Source organism: Phyllobates terribilis, unplaced genomic scaffold, assembly GCF_046119375.1.
Source record: "Phyllobates terribilis strain yellow unplaced genomic scaffold, ASM4611937v1 Scaffold_11__3_contigs__length_659146591, whole genome shotgun sequence".
Classification (NCBI taxonomy): Eukaryota; Metazoa; Chordata; class Amphibia; order Anura; family Dendrobatidae; genus Phyllobates; species Phyllobates terribilis.
Genome location: NW_027362771.1, coordinates 183,143,759 through 183,158,663, shown reverse-complemented (window position 1 = coordinate 183,158,663; position 14,905 = coordinate 183,143,759). Strand labels below are relative to the sequence as shown.

General features: G+C 49.5%; 1 protein-coding gene across 3 annotated transcripts in view; it reads left to right on the top strand.

Annotated features, from left to right (window-relative positions):
* The window catches only part of TAFA2 (TAFA chemokine like family member 2), a 577,024-nt gene that overhangs the window by 527,048 nt on the left and 35,071 nt on the right, over window positions 1-14,905 (top strand). For all 3 annotated transcript variants that reach the window (XM_073651864.1, XM_073651865.1, XM_073651866.1), the window contains exon 4: window positions 6,536-6,688. In XM_073651864.1, the coding sequence (XP_073507965.1) occupies window positions 6,536-6,688 (153 nt within the window). The remainder of the gene's footprint in view (window positions 1-6,535; window positions 6,689-14,905) is intronic.

Sequence of the window (14,905 nt, the reverse complement as noted above, 5' to 3'; positions counted from 1 at the left end):
CTGGAACTGCTGCAGCTCCCTCATGAGTTCATCATACTCCTTTTTAGATTTACACAGCTCCTGGTTGAACTGTTCGCGCAGTCGTTCTAGTTCCTGATCACGTCCAGAAACTCCATCCTGCCGCGTCTCCTTCTCAAGTTTCAACTGCAAAACCTCTTCCTTGATTTTGTGACTTTCTCACCTCATCAATCCCCTCCTGACTGACCTCTCCTTCTACTTCCGTAGTGTCACCGTCAGCTACGGGGTCTGTGTCACTCCCCATGATGTTGTGGACTACCAGGTCACCTCCCACTTTGACGTCACGCCCTTCCACTGGAGCTACCCCGTTCTCAATGGTCAAATTGTCATATCTAGGAGGTACCATCCCACAATCAGCAACAATTTCCAGTTTTCCACACTCTACGCTCTTTTGAAAACCCGCCCCTTTTTTAGACTCCGCCCCCTTTTTAACAACCACACCGGCAGGGTAATTTTTACAAAAAACATCAGCGACAGTCTTAGGACTCAGTTCACAAGACCTCTTACCACCTCCCCGGGCACTCTGGGACAACACGGGCGCCCCTGGAGAGTCCATAGAATGGTCCACTGCCGCCATTCTATACGGTGCCCACAGCTCCTGCTGTTCCCGCACCATGTCCTGTAAGAGTTTCTCAAATACCTGCTCCGGTCCCAACCGGCCCTTCAAACGCTCAATAGCTCCAGACACCTCTGTTGCTTTGCTCACAGCCATCACGGTACACTGTTCACACTTGAACTTCACCGCTCTCCCCGAAAAAAATTTCGTGGCCCCGCCGAGCCACCGCAACACAGGATTTGAGTGCGATGTAAATCTTCGCAACCCCGCCGAGTTGCAGCAAGATGCTTTGACCTTTGTGAGCCCCGCCGAGCCACAGCAAACCAGGTTTGAGTGCGACGACGACCTTCACAACCCCGCCGAGTTGCAGCCAGATGCTCCACCACACTCGTCGACCTGTACAGTTGCTCCCAGCAACCAGACTGCAATTGCCCCTAGCAACCAGACTGCAATTGCTCCCAGCAACCAGACTGCAGAGTGCCCCTAGCAACCAGACTGCAGCTGCCCCTAGCAACCAGACTGCAGCTGCCCGCACTCTCAAACCAGATGTAAGGCAGCGCTACTTATTATCCTGGGGGATACTCGCTTTGCTGCGTCAATCAATGCACACCAGCAACTACTTTGCCATGTTTCACAATCCACAGTTTATTGTCTCATCATAAACCGCATTTCACACACATAATGTCAAACAAGCCCAAGTGGCAAACCGGCCCACTTGGCTCTAATTACAGCCTTCCCAAGGTAATACTAAAACAATGTCCATATAAATGTCCATAACATAAAGAGTATTACCTTGATCGGCTTTCAGCTGCTTTTAGTCCATTTGTTTCATACGCCACCCCTGTAGCTTTACGGCTTCCCAGATATGGGTCTCTAGCCATCCTCCCGTCCAAGGCTTACTGGCATCTAGTCACCAGATCCAGGCTTCACCCTCCAGGATGCTGGTGTGGCACTCCGAGGCTTACTGGCATCCCTCACACTCTCATACAGGGATCCAGGCTTCACCTCCACCGGAGTCCACCAAGCCTCTTGTGTGGCACTCCGAGGCTTACTGGCATCCCCCACACTCTCACAGAGGGATCCAGGCTTCACCTCCACCGGAGTCTACCAGGCCACTCCAGGCCTCACACGAGCGGTCTTCCCACCACACACAGGGAACAGCCTCGTGCCTCTCCCACGGTGCCCACACAGGAGCTCCCAACACACAGGAACTCCTACACACGGGAACACACCTGTCACAAATCACACAGGGTTTATATATACTGCAGCACACACACACACCCACAGATAGGACCTTAACTGTGTGCAAAAGGACCTGTGTGATGTCACGGTCATGTGACCAGTCAGTTAAAGGGGAAGGTACATGGTCATTCAAAACACACTGAACCATTAAAGGGATGTCTGCTACACCACAATGTGTAGTGAGCCCATTGAACCCCCAAGTGCTTCACAGAAAATTATAATGTTGACTTGTGAAAATAAAAAAAAAACATTTTTTCCACAAAAATGCTAAAAAAAATATTTTCACAAGGGTACCAGGAGAAATTGTACCACATAAGTTGTTGTGCAATTTCTCCTGAATACACTGATACCCCATATGTTGGAGAAAACTACTGTTTGGGCGCATGTCAGGACCCGGAAGGGAAGGAGTGACGCTTTGGAATGCAGACTTTGATGGAACGGTCTGCGGGCGTCATGTCACGTTCTCAGAGCCCCTGATGTGCCTAAACAGTGGAAATGCCCACTAAGTGCCCCCTTTTTGGAAGTGATAGCTGCTTTTTGAATCTTATAATGTAGTGTCATACATCAATTGTGTAGGACAACCTGACGAACGCTACACAACTGACGTAGGACAACCTGACGAACACTACGTCAGTTGTGTAGTGTTCGTCAGGTTGTCATACGTCAGAAATTAATTTAGTAGTCCATGGAAGTATGGTACCTCCTGAAGCATTCTTTCATGCACAGGCCAGGTTTGTCAGGGCAGGTGCCACATTGATAAATGGTGTCCTTGCGCATTCCCCTTTTATAACACATTCCGCACTTCTTTTATGACTTACCTTTTTTTCCGCTCTGAGGGATCTGCCCCGGGAAATGCTGGCCTGGTACAATTTGAGGTCCTTCAGTTCTGGAAGTACTGGGGCCCGCTCCGTCACCGCTGCCAAATATTAGGGCCTTGATAAATGCCTCCTAGAAGTGAAGATATGACGTAGAAGTCTGGCCTGCACATTGTGACAGAAGGAAAGCGTTGTGCATTGCCATCTGAACGATGTGCATGGCCAGCTTGTTGTTCCACACCTTGGCCTTTCTCAAAGCACTGTACGGCTGGAGGACTTGATCAGAGAGATCAACTCCCCCCATGTACTTGTTGTACCCCACTACACAGTCTGGTTTGGCGACCTGTGTAGTGGAACCTGAGGGTGCTGCCATCACCATGTATGGTGGTCAAGATAAGGACATCCCTCTTGTCCTTGTACTTGACCACCAGCAGGTGGTCACTACATTGGGCTCTGCTCTCACTGCTTCTGAGCAGCTGCCCAATTAGCATCTTTGGGAGGCCTCTCTGATTTTTGCGGACAGTACCATAAGCTGTGGTACGTCGCGCAGAGAGGGACTTGAAGAGAGGGACACTGGTATAAAAGTTATCCACGTACAGGTGATAACCGTTATCCAGCAGTGGGTGCACCAAGTCCCACACAATTTTCCCACTCACTCCCAGAACAAGGAGACATTCAAGGGGTTCAATCCGGGAGTCCTTCCCTTCATAAACTCTAAACTTGTGAGTATACCCTGAGGTACTCTCACACAGTTTATACAGATATATTCCGTACCCGGCCCTCTTACTGGGCAGGTGCTGCCGGAATCCAAGCCGCCCCTTAAAAGCGATTAAGGACTCATCCACGCAGATGTCCCTTTGGGGCACGTACACTTCAGCAAACTTGTTGTTGAAGTGTTCGATGACCGGCCGAACTTTGAAAAGACGATCAAAGTTCGGGTCATCGCGTGCAGGGCACCTTGCATTTTCTTGGTAATGTAAGAACTTATGGATGGCCTGAAAATGTTTCCGGGTCATGACCATTCGGAACACTGGAGTGTTATACAAAACGTTAACTCTCCAGCATTGCCGAAATTCTGTCTTCTTCATGATCCCCATATTAAGGACCAGGCCCCAAAGCATCATCATTTCTACTGCGTCTACAGGAGACCAGTTAGAAAATGATGAAGAGGGGTTTTGTTCCAAAAATTGATGAGCGTATAAATTACTTTGGCCCACCATGAGGTTTACGAAATCCTCAGAGAAAAAGCCTTTGAAAAAGTCTATTTCTGTGAGGCCGGTGGTGTCAAACTTGATTCCTGATTCCGCCACGAAATCAGGAATCAGTGGCTCATAATTTTCGGGGGGCGAGGTTCATATGGGATCAGTAGTGGGGGGGCGCTGGATCATCTTCTCTCCTTGGATGACTGCTGGGCGGTCCAGCAGCACCTGAGGAGGAAGAGGAGGAAGAGGAGGAGAAAGACGACGAGGAGTCATAAAAATAAAAAAATGTGGGATCCTCGCCCTCGCTGTCAGTGTCGGAGGCAAGAAAAGCGTATGCCTCCTCCGCTGAATAGCGAGTTTGGAATGAGTGAGACATTTTTTTTTGTTATGTATGTGGTGCGTGTGTGTCAGTACTTTATTTAGAGCGTGTGGAAAAAGGAACTACTGTATATGGTGCAAACAGGAAGCACTAGTGTGGATTGGTGAACCATGTCACCGATCAACACTCGGCGGCTGCTGGATTTGCGCATGGATGTGTAGGGAGTGGAAAGAGGGGTATTGGGGTGGATGAGGGGAGATCAGAGATGGATTTACCAAAGGCTCTGGAGCAGGATCAGCAGCAGGACCGAAGCAGGAGACCAGGAGCCTGGAGCAGGAGCAGGAGACCTGGAGCAGGAGACGGAGCCCAGAGCAGGAGACCAGGAGCCCGAAGCAGGAGACCAGTACTGGAGCTGGAGACCAGAACCGAGAGAATTAACAGGGACACTGGGGTGAGGGGGATTAGGGTGGGAAGGTGGGTAAAAAGACGGGGGAGTGGGGGAAGGGGGATTGGGGTGGATGAGGGGAGATCAGAGATGGATTTACCAAAGAATCAGCAGGATCAGCAGCAGAACCAGAACAGAAGACCCAGACAGGAGCCGGAGCCCAGAGCAGGAGACCAGGAGCCCGGAGCAGGAGACCAGTACTGGAGCTCGGAGCAGGAGACCGTTACTTGAGCTGGAGACCAGAACCAAAAGAATTAACAGGGACACTGGGGTGAGGGGGATTGGGGTGGGAAGATTTGAAGAGCCAATCACAGCGATCGCTGGTGCGGGAGGGCGGTGACACCCCCTGGGATGACGGCGCCATTTACCCAGGGGTAAGATGGCGCCAGAAATTTAATGCGATCACCGCGACTTCGGTAGCGGTGCCGCATTAACGATAGGACGTACTAATACGTATCAGGCTCTTAAGTCCCAGGGCACAGTTATGTATTAGTACGACCTGGGCTTTAAAGGGGTTAAGTGCGTGGCAGTCATACTCAATACTGAATAAATTGAGATCTTTTGAAACTTTTGTTTAAATTTTTCATGATTTGCATTTCATTAACATGTCTATTGAGCCTGTGATTTTCATAATTTCATGACTTATCCTTGGAACTGCAGCCTTCACTATGTTCAAGCTGAGGGACCTTCACTGGGGAAGAAAGACCTTCCAGGATATCAGTCATGGGGTCAGTCACATGCAATCTTTGGGAAATAAGAAGACTTTATACCTGCCACTAAACTAGTCATTAAAATTGGTGTGGAATATTAGCAGCAGAGGTTTATATGTGTGTGTGTGTATTTAGGTTTAGGTTTATATGTGCGTATTTAATTGTTAAAATATTGCAATTTGGGCGAAAATTTAGCAATTTTCAAACTTCAAATTTTTATGCCCTTAAACCAGATAGTTATATCACACCAAATAGTTAATAAATAACATTTACATTTTTTTTTATATTCTCTCTCTCATTATTCTGGCATTTGGCAAATATTAAAAATTATGGTAATTCTAATTGACCTAAAACGGAAAAGGTTTATTCTGATTTCATGTCAAATATTGAGAAAAACATACAGGAACTTGCTCCATAAGGGTACTCACACATAAAATAATTGGTCTTCCTGGATTTCCAGATTTGTGGATTTTAGGAAGCATATAGAATGTCCCCCTATTCTTGGACTTTCTGGTATCCGGTCATTGGCTCTTACTGGTATTAAAAGGTCATTTCAAATCTCAGAGAGAGACTGAAAAGTCTGGGAATGTAAACTAATGACAACCTTTGACACCTTTAGAGCAGAAATGTATGTGTCACATGGATTTATGTCATTCTACATCAACTAAGGAATGTGCTTCTCAGACCTGTGGGGGCATCAAAGCACTGGACCATACTTAATCACAGGACAATAAAACTTTAACATTCCTTATCTATGAACTATTCCAATATTTACTGGCCACAACTGTTTATCCCTCTCCCATAGTAATAGTCTTGTTTTACGTCACTTGTCTCATCTATTGCATTATTTCTGTGTCTTGCTGTGTATAAATATGTGACTCTTCAGATTTTGTGTTATACTATGCCTGATGAAGAGATGTGAGGAGTCTTGAAATCTTGCAATTTGTTACTATCTTTTCAGTTAGCCATTAAAAGGCATCAACCACTGAGGACTCTCAAATCTAAATATTTTTGTTGGGTGTTAAGGGAGCTAAAAGACACAAAGGATGCTGTAAGAATAAAGTAACATGTTAGAACCTCTGAAACATTGATATTTTTTGTTTTGTTTTATTTCTGTTCTACTTTGGGATACATGTTCTCTAGTTATGAGTCACCATAGAGATTATTTCAACTGTAAAAAAAAATGTATTATTTAAAAAAATAGCCACTTATCTTCTTTCCTCTTCAGCTCATCATGTTAAAACTGGAACATGTGAAGTCGTGGCTCTTCACAGATGCTGTAATAAGAACAAAATAGAGGAAAGGTCACAGACAGTAAAGTGCTCATGCTTCCCGGGACAAGTGGCAGGAACAACAAGAGCGACCCCGTCTTGTGTAGATGGTATGTATCTTGGCTCTGCTAAGTGTTGTCATCTGGTCTACAATAATTACTTTGAAAGGATTTTTTACTTCATATTTTCATTATGAATTCTAATCCAGAATTTTGATAACTAAATAAAATACATTATAACAGATTTATTTATTGTTTGACTGTTTAGACATAAATTACACCAAATTTATCACAGTGGTACATCCACTTTAATAAATTGGTGGATCTTTATCCAATGTGATGCCAGTTGTGGGTAAACATTTTTACATAAAGGTCAAAAAAAAAGTTGTGATTACCTTTAATGTCACTGTATACAGTCGTGTTGTGAGTGACAACAATTTTCACAAAGTTTGCTCCGGGATTTTTTACATCTTTTGGTCAGATGTTTCTATGATAAACTGGAATACAATTATAAGCATTTCATATGTTTTAAAACTTTTATTGATAAATGTAAAATCAAGTTTATGTAAAGACTCAATATTTACAGCATTGACCCTTATTTTTCAAGACTTCTGCAATTTACCTTGGTATATTTGATTTCTTCAGTACCAAATCCTGACTGATGGCATCCCTTTCTTGCATAATCACTGCTTGAAGTTCATTATATTTATTGTGGTTTGTCTATCCACTTTTTGAGGATTGACCATAGATTCTCAATGGGATTAAGATCTGGGGAATGTCCTAGCTGTAGACAAAAAATGTCAATGTTTTGTTCACAAAGCCACTTATTTATTACTTTTGCCTTGTGACATTGTCTCTATTATCCTGGAAAAAGCATTTTTCATCACAAAATTGTTCCTAAATCACTGGGAGAAGTTGGCCTTGGAGGTTGTTTTCGATACCATTATTTATTCATGTTGGTGTTCCTAGGCAAAATTGTGAGTGAGCCAACTTCCCTGGATGAAAAGCAACCCCACGAGATTAGTCTCTGAAAGCTTAACTGTTGGCATAACAGAGGAATCATAGTCTTTTCTTCTTCAGACAATAATTCTTCCTGATATCATAAGGCCCTCATCAGAGAAAATAACTTTACCCCAGTTCTCTTTGACTCGCCCCCTGGGCCGTGGGGCACTCGGATCCGGGCAATTAGGGAAACGATGGGAGTAGTAGTGGCAACCCGGTTCCCTGGCTCAGGGTGGTCAGGCCAGTGGTAGTCCGTTATGTGTTAATGATTATGTCTGACTACGCCACCCGTGGATTGCGGTTATTTGGAACCGCCGCTGCATGCAGACCGCTGGGGCTGATGAGGTGTGCAGCTAGGGTAGTGTGACTCCCCACGGGAAGAGTGCGGCCCCAGGGCAGTATAATGGATGGTGGGAGTGATGGTAGTGAGAATCCCAGTGCTGATAGTGCTGGAGGAGCAAGGAGCACACAGGCAACAAGTTGCAGTCCAGGGTCTTTACTACAACAGGTAAACTGACCCATAAACAGTCCCGGCTAGGAGGGGACCTGGATGTCTGAGAGCAACGGGGAAATTGGCCCTGGTCAGGGTGAGGGTGTAGGCCTACCGTGCTTTTTGCGCTCCTTCTGGCTATCTCCTCTTTATAGGGTAACAGCCCACGTTTCCGAGCTTTCCGTGTACTCTCGCCTGTATGGCCTGCGACGTGGGTTCCTTTCTGCTCCCAGCCTTGTACGGCTTTACTGGTCCCTTCGGTTGTGGCAGGGCCTCCAGGCTTCTTAGGCCAAGGAAAGTACAGTCCCTTGCGAACTGGTTCTCTGCTGAGGGATGTGGAATCCTTCCAGCTTCAGACACCAAAGTCTGGTAAAATTAAGTCTTTTCTCTGCCAAGACAGGCTCTCTTCGCCTCTTGTCTCTGGCTGGTGGCTCTCTCCTACTGCCACACTTCCTCTTAGGTGCAATCAACTTTCTGTCCCTGCTCCACTCTGGGACACGTCTCAAAGCTGAGACAGGCAATCCAGTTCTCCCTAACCCTGTCCCCAGTACCAGCTTTTATAGGGGCAGCCTGCTCCCCCTACTGGCCTGAGACAGGAGGCATTGCATGCTAATGTTCCCCTGACCAGAGAACCTCCCCCTTGCTCTCAGACACAGCTTTATTACACTTGTGGCATCCAGGTAGGGTGACACATTCCCCCCTAGTGAAATTTAGTACTCCGGGACTAAACAATAAACAAAGACAATATGCATAACCATAAAACATTAATAGACAGACGACGCACAAATTGAGTTCTTAAGGTCACAGTGTGGTCTGTGACCGGGTGTCCATATCATCAATACAACGGGGAGCCTTAACCAGGTGGGGGTCTGTCCTACCCCAAGTCCTTCACAGTCTTAGTTCATTCCTGGGTTAGGCTCAGAATGCAGTCCACACAAGGTCCCGGTTATAAAAAGTCCATAACCTGTGAGTCCTTACGGTTGCTGCAAGAGACTGAAACACACTATTAATAAACATGCAGGTAACTTTGGCAAACATTTTAACATTTGGCAACAGGGTTATTTACAATTTAATACACTCTATATTCTCCAGCGAGCGGGTATCTGTCCCTTTGTGCTCCTGGTTGACCTCCTTAACCCACTGTCTGGTGGTGGACTAACCTAGCTTTCCCCACTAGTGTTAGGGGTACAGCTACCAGCGGGGTGTACAGGTAAGGCAGGCAGCTGTCTGCGGGTTCTCTGGCTTACCGCAGGCATGGCAGGCTCACTGTCAGCAGAGGGTTGACTCTCCTGGGCTGCTGGAACAGGCTCTTCTGCCTCTGGAACCGCTTGCTCCTCTTCACCTTCCGGCTCTGGTGTTGGTTGTTGCTGTGCCGGTTGCAGGAAATGCAGGACGGGTACCACTATAGCATCATTTATGCGAGTCCAGGACTGAGGGAACTCTCCGAGAACGGTGCTGATCATTTCTTCCTTGTCCTCTGCAGGTTCAAGGTCATTCTGATCCTCTTCTGCACCACGGAGTTGCTCGGGGCACCTTTTGAGGTGGTCTCTGGAGACGACACTAGTGGTTTCTCCTCCGTCCTTGGTGATTACGCACACCTTTGGGTTGTCGTGGTCAGACTGCAGTACGGTGTAGGGTTCCCTTTCCCACTGGTCGTCCAACTTATGTAGCCTTCTTTTTCGCTTTAGGACTTGCTCACCAGGTTCTAGGGGACCAGCAGGGGCGTGTTGATTGAAGAGTCTTTCTTGCTTCTCTCTCACCTGGGCCAGGCTCTTCTCCACACTCTCCTGTACCTTCTTGTACTGCAGTTGCCTTTCCGTATCCCAGTCCGCATCCGGGGAGGTGTCCTCAGGTATTAGGACTCCCATCTCCAGGTCTACGGGCAGCTTACCCGGTCTGGCTCGCATCAGGTAAGCCGGGGTGCAGTTTGTAGCGTTCACCGGAATATTGTTGTACATGTCTACCAGGTCCGGCAGTTTTTCTGGCCACAGGCTGCGTTCCTCTAGGGGCAACGTCTTCAGGAGATCAATGACTATATTATTCATCTTCTCACACATCCCGTTGGTTTGGGGGCGGTAAGGCGTTGTCTGAATCTTCTTACAGCCATAGAGGTTGCAGAACTCCTGGAAGATTTCAGCCTCGAACGCTGGACCCTGGTCTGTCAGGACCTGTTCCGGATACCCGTGTGGATGGCAGAAGTATTGCTGGAAGGCTCTGGCCGCTGTTCGGGCTGTCAAGTCCTTTACCGGGACCACCACTAGAAAACGGGAATAGTGGTCCACGATTGTCAGGGCATAGATGTATCCGGACCGGCTTGGAGCCAATTTGACGTGGTCCAGAGCTACCAGCTCAAGAGGCTGCGTGGTGACGATGGGCCTCAAGGGTGTCTTCTGGCTGGTGCGGTCCTTCCTCCTCAGGTGACAAGGGCCACAGTCTCTGCACCATTTTTCTACAGCTCCTCTCATGCCGACCCAAAAGAATCTTCCTCTTAGCAGGAACTCCAGTTTCTTCCAACCGAAGTGTCCCGCTCTGTCATGGTAAGCCCCCAGGACCATAGCTGCATCTCGCCTTGGGACCACGACTTGCCAGGTCAGCTCGTGCGTCCGGTGGTTGACAATCCTTCTGCACAACTTACCTTCGTAGAGGAACAGCTTGCTCTTCTCCTTCCATAGCTGTTTGGCTTCCTCTGGGGCATCTGGATCTAGGCGGGCGTCTTCCCGGGTCAGCAGATCTTTCACCAGGCGGACAGCAGGGTCACTATCTTGGGTGTCGGCCCAGCTGTGGTGAGGTAGGGGATTCATCATCACAGTTGTTAGATCCTCCTCCTTCACGCGGTGAGAGTGTTGAGCGGCTCCATACCGGTGAAACGCGGGGAGTTCTACCTCTTCCAGCTCTTCTGGGTCTTCGTCACCTTCAGGTAAGTGAGGCATTCTTGATAGGGCGTCCGCGTTGGCGTTGGTTTTGCCTGCCCGGTACTTGATCACGAAGTCATAGTTGGAGAGACGGGCCATCCACCGCTGTTCCAGGGCACCCAGTCTTGCATTGTCCAGGTGTGTCAACGGGTTGTTGTCCGTGTACACGGTGAACTTTGCAGAGGCCAGGTAATGCTTGAAGCGTTCCGTCACGGCCCACACCACCGCCAAGAATTCTAGCTTGAAGGAGCTGTAATTCTCCGGGTTCCTCTCGGTGGGCCTCAGCTTCCGGCTGGCGTATGCGATCACCCGTTCTCTGCCCTGTTGGTTTTGGGACAGTACGGCTCCCAGTCCCACATTACTGGCATCTGTGTGGAGAATGAAAGGCTGGCCATAATCAGGGTAGGCCAGGATCTCATCCCCCGTGAGGGCCAACTTTAGCTGGCGGAAGGACTCCTCTTCCGGTTTATCCCACTTGAAGGGTGGCTTTTGACTTCTGGACTTGGACTGTCCGATCAGGAGGTCCTGCATAGGAGCTGCCATCTTAGTGAACCCGGGGATGAACCTTCGGTAGTAGCCTACCAACCCGAGAAACTGTCTCACCTCTTTGATGTTCGAGGGGCTTGGCCAGCTCTTCATTGCCGTGACCTTGTCAGGGTCGGGGGCCACTCCTTCCGCACTTACCACATGCCCGAGGTACTGGACCTTTGGTTTCAGCAGGTGACACTTCGATGGTTTTACCTTCAGGCCATAGCCTGCCAGGGCTTCGAACACCTCGGCCAGGTGCTTTAGGTGGTCCTCGTAGGTCTTCGAATAAACGATCACGTCGTCCAGGTAAAGGAGGACCGTCTCGAAGTTTCGGTGCCCTAGACAGCATTCCATCAGCCGCTGGAAGGTCCCTGGTGCGTTGCAGAGCCCGAAAGGCATACAGTTGAACTCACTCAGTCCCATCGGGGTGGTGAAGGCGGTCTTCTCCTTGTCAGCCTCTGCCACAGGAACCTGCCAGTACCCGCTAGTAAGGTCCAAAGTAGAAAAGAAGTTAGCTGATTTTAGTGCGGCTAAAGACTCTTCTATTCTAGGCAGCGGATATGCGTCTTTATGGGTGATACGATTGATTTGTCTATAGTCCACGCACATTCTCATGGTGCCGTCTTTCTTTTTGACCAGAACCAAGGGGGCTGCCCAGGGGCTACAGCTGTCTCTAATGACCCCAGCTTCTTTCATCTCTCTTAGCATGCCCTTTGCGTTCTGATAATGTGCAGGGGGTACAGGTCGGTGTCTTTCCTTTATCGGTGGGTGGCTCCCTGTGGGGATGTGGTGTTCTATCCCTTTTACTCTGCCGAAGTCTAGCGGGTGCTTACTAAAGACTCTCTCGTACTCCTGTACCACCCGGTAGACTCCTTGTTTTTGGTGCAGGGGAGTGGAGTCAGCACCCACATGGAGTTTCTGTCACCAGTCCTCCTTTTGTTTCTGGGAGCCATTACCCTCCGCCTGAGGAGATGGAGGCAAGGGTTCCACGGCCCTGATAGCTTGGTGTTCGACAACAAACACTTTCGCGAGTGTAGCGTACCTGGGTAAGTGTACTTCCCTCTCCCCAATGTTGAGGATGCGGACGGGCACCCTCCCATGACGGACATCAACCACCCCCCGGGCTGTCAAAATGGTGGGCCTGCTGTCTGAGTACACGGGTTCTACCATGGCTTGGTAGTCTCTACCTCTCAACCCAATTGCAGTCCGACACCAAATCATCATTTCACTTTTGGGAGGCATGGAAATGGGGAATGGATCACTGAGTCTTACGCTACCGATCTCACCACCAGACAGTTCTACCTGCTGCCGTCTCATCAGGGCTTTTATCTCCTTGTTGAGGACCCTCTGTTGGCTGGAACTAGCATTCACCGCCACCTGTTGTAGAATTACAATTACTTCTGAAAGACAATTTTCAATTATGTTAGTACCCACAGTTATTTTAGGGTGACTTTCATGACGGTCAATGTCCACAATAATCACTCCCTGTGCCGGCAGTTCAACTTTACCAATTTTAATGGTCATCTCCTTGAACCCCATCTGCGGCACGGGTAAGCCATTACTGGCGATGATGCTCAAGTTACTGTCTGGATACCGTGTGATATCAGCATCAGTCCAATACTGCTTAAAAAGTACATAAGGGATTGTGGTTACTTGCGACCCAGTATCCAGCAAGGCGCTCATGGGGATACCGTCCAGCACCACGGGTAAAACCGGGCGCCCCCCAACGTATTTATCACGCCAATTATAAGGGCCTGGTGATCTTATGCCTGGGGGTCGGCCCTCTGCCCCAGGTTGGACCCGTTTAAATTACAGTACCTGGAAATGTGTCCGGGCTGGTTGCATCGACGGCAAATGGGCTGTCCATCCTCTGCGTAGCGGTCTGTAGGCCTCCCTCGGAAGGACGGGATCCTCCTCTGTCGACGCCACGGGACATCCTCTGGACTTGAAGCCAGCTTGATGGGTCTTGACGGGTCCACTTGCAACGCCTGGACGGTCCTGGTCAACGCCGCGACGCTCCTGGTCAGCTCCTGGACTTGGTGGTGCAGGCCTTTCGACGGGGCTTGGTTCAGGGCCTGTGCATCAGCCTCCACGGAGTCCATAGAGGAGGGCGCCGCCTCCTGGTGGTAAGTGATAGCAGGGCGCCGGGGGTTTATAGCGCCACTGGTTGCAGATTCACGGAGCACCCTTATGGCCTTGTCCTTAAATTGGGCAAAGGTCAGGTCGGGGTTCTGGAAGAACATGAGGCGCAGCTGGGCCCTGTGGACGCTGGACAGCAGACCCTTTATGAATTGTTCTGTTAGCAGCTTATCGGTTTCCTGCACACTGCCAGGGTCAGTTTGTTGAATAGCCCTCAAGGCTTCCTGCAGATTTAGGGCATAGTCTCTGATGCTGTCCTGTGCCCGCTGCTTACATCCATAGAACCTCATTTTAATTTCAGCGGAGGTACGTGTATCAAAGGTACCCCGCAGCCGGGCCAGAATACCCTTCACAGTCCCTTTCTCCTCAATGGGCCATGATTTTACCTCCCTTTGGGCTGCGCCAGTTAACTGCCCTGTCAATATGCTGACCTTCTGTTCCTCTGTCAGGGGGTAAACTTGGAACAAACTATACAGTCTTTCCTTGAAGTCAGTTAGGGCATGGGGCTCCCCTGAGTATTTGGGCAGCCAGGCCGCTCCAGGGATGTAGGGCAAGGAAAAGGGCATCACCGCTGCTGCAGCTGCGTTGGTGGTAGTGGGCGCCTCTGTGTCCGACATCTTCCTCCCCCCCTAGTGAAGTGTGGCCTACCTTCCGACGATCCTCTTCTGTAGGCCGCAGGCTCCGCTGCTGCTCTGGACGAGGACCTGGCGTCGCACTCCGATGACGTCAGCGTCGCTCTCTCTCCCTTCCAGGACCTTGCGCAGCGTCGGTGCGTGGGGCGGAGCTTCAGATCTCACGCGGTTTTGACGTCCACGCCCCTCTTCTTCCCGCGCGGCATCCTGAAGATGGCATCCGATGGCGGGAAGACGGCAGAAGACGGCGGGAAACGGTCCAAGATGGCGTCTGATGGCGGGAATCGGCTCCGCATGGCGGGAAACGACTCCGGACGGCAGGAAACTTTGCCACAGGTAAGTTACAAAAGTCTTTTTCAGGCACGCAGTACCCGGTGGTTGCGGGCACGAAATCCTGCCGACTACGCCAAAGCTGACTCGCCCCCTGGGCTGTGGGGCACTCGGATCCGGGCAAATAGGGAAACGATGGGAGTAGTAGTGGCAACCCGGTTCCGTGGCTCAGGGTGGTCAGGCCAGTGGTAGTCCGTTATGTGTTAATGATTATGGCCGACTACGCCACCCGTGGATTGCGGTTATTAGGAACCGCCGCTGCATGCAGACCGCTGGGGCTGATGAGGTGTGCAGC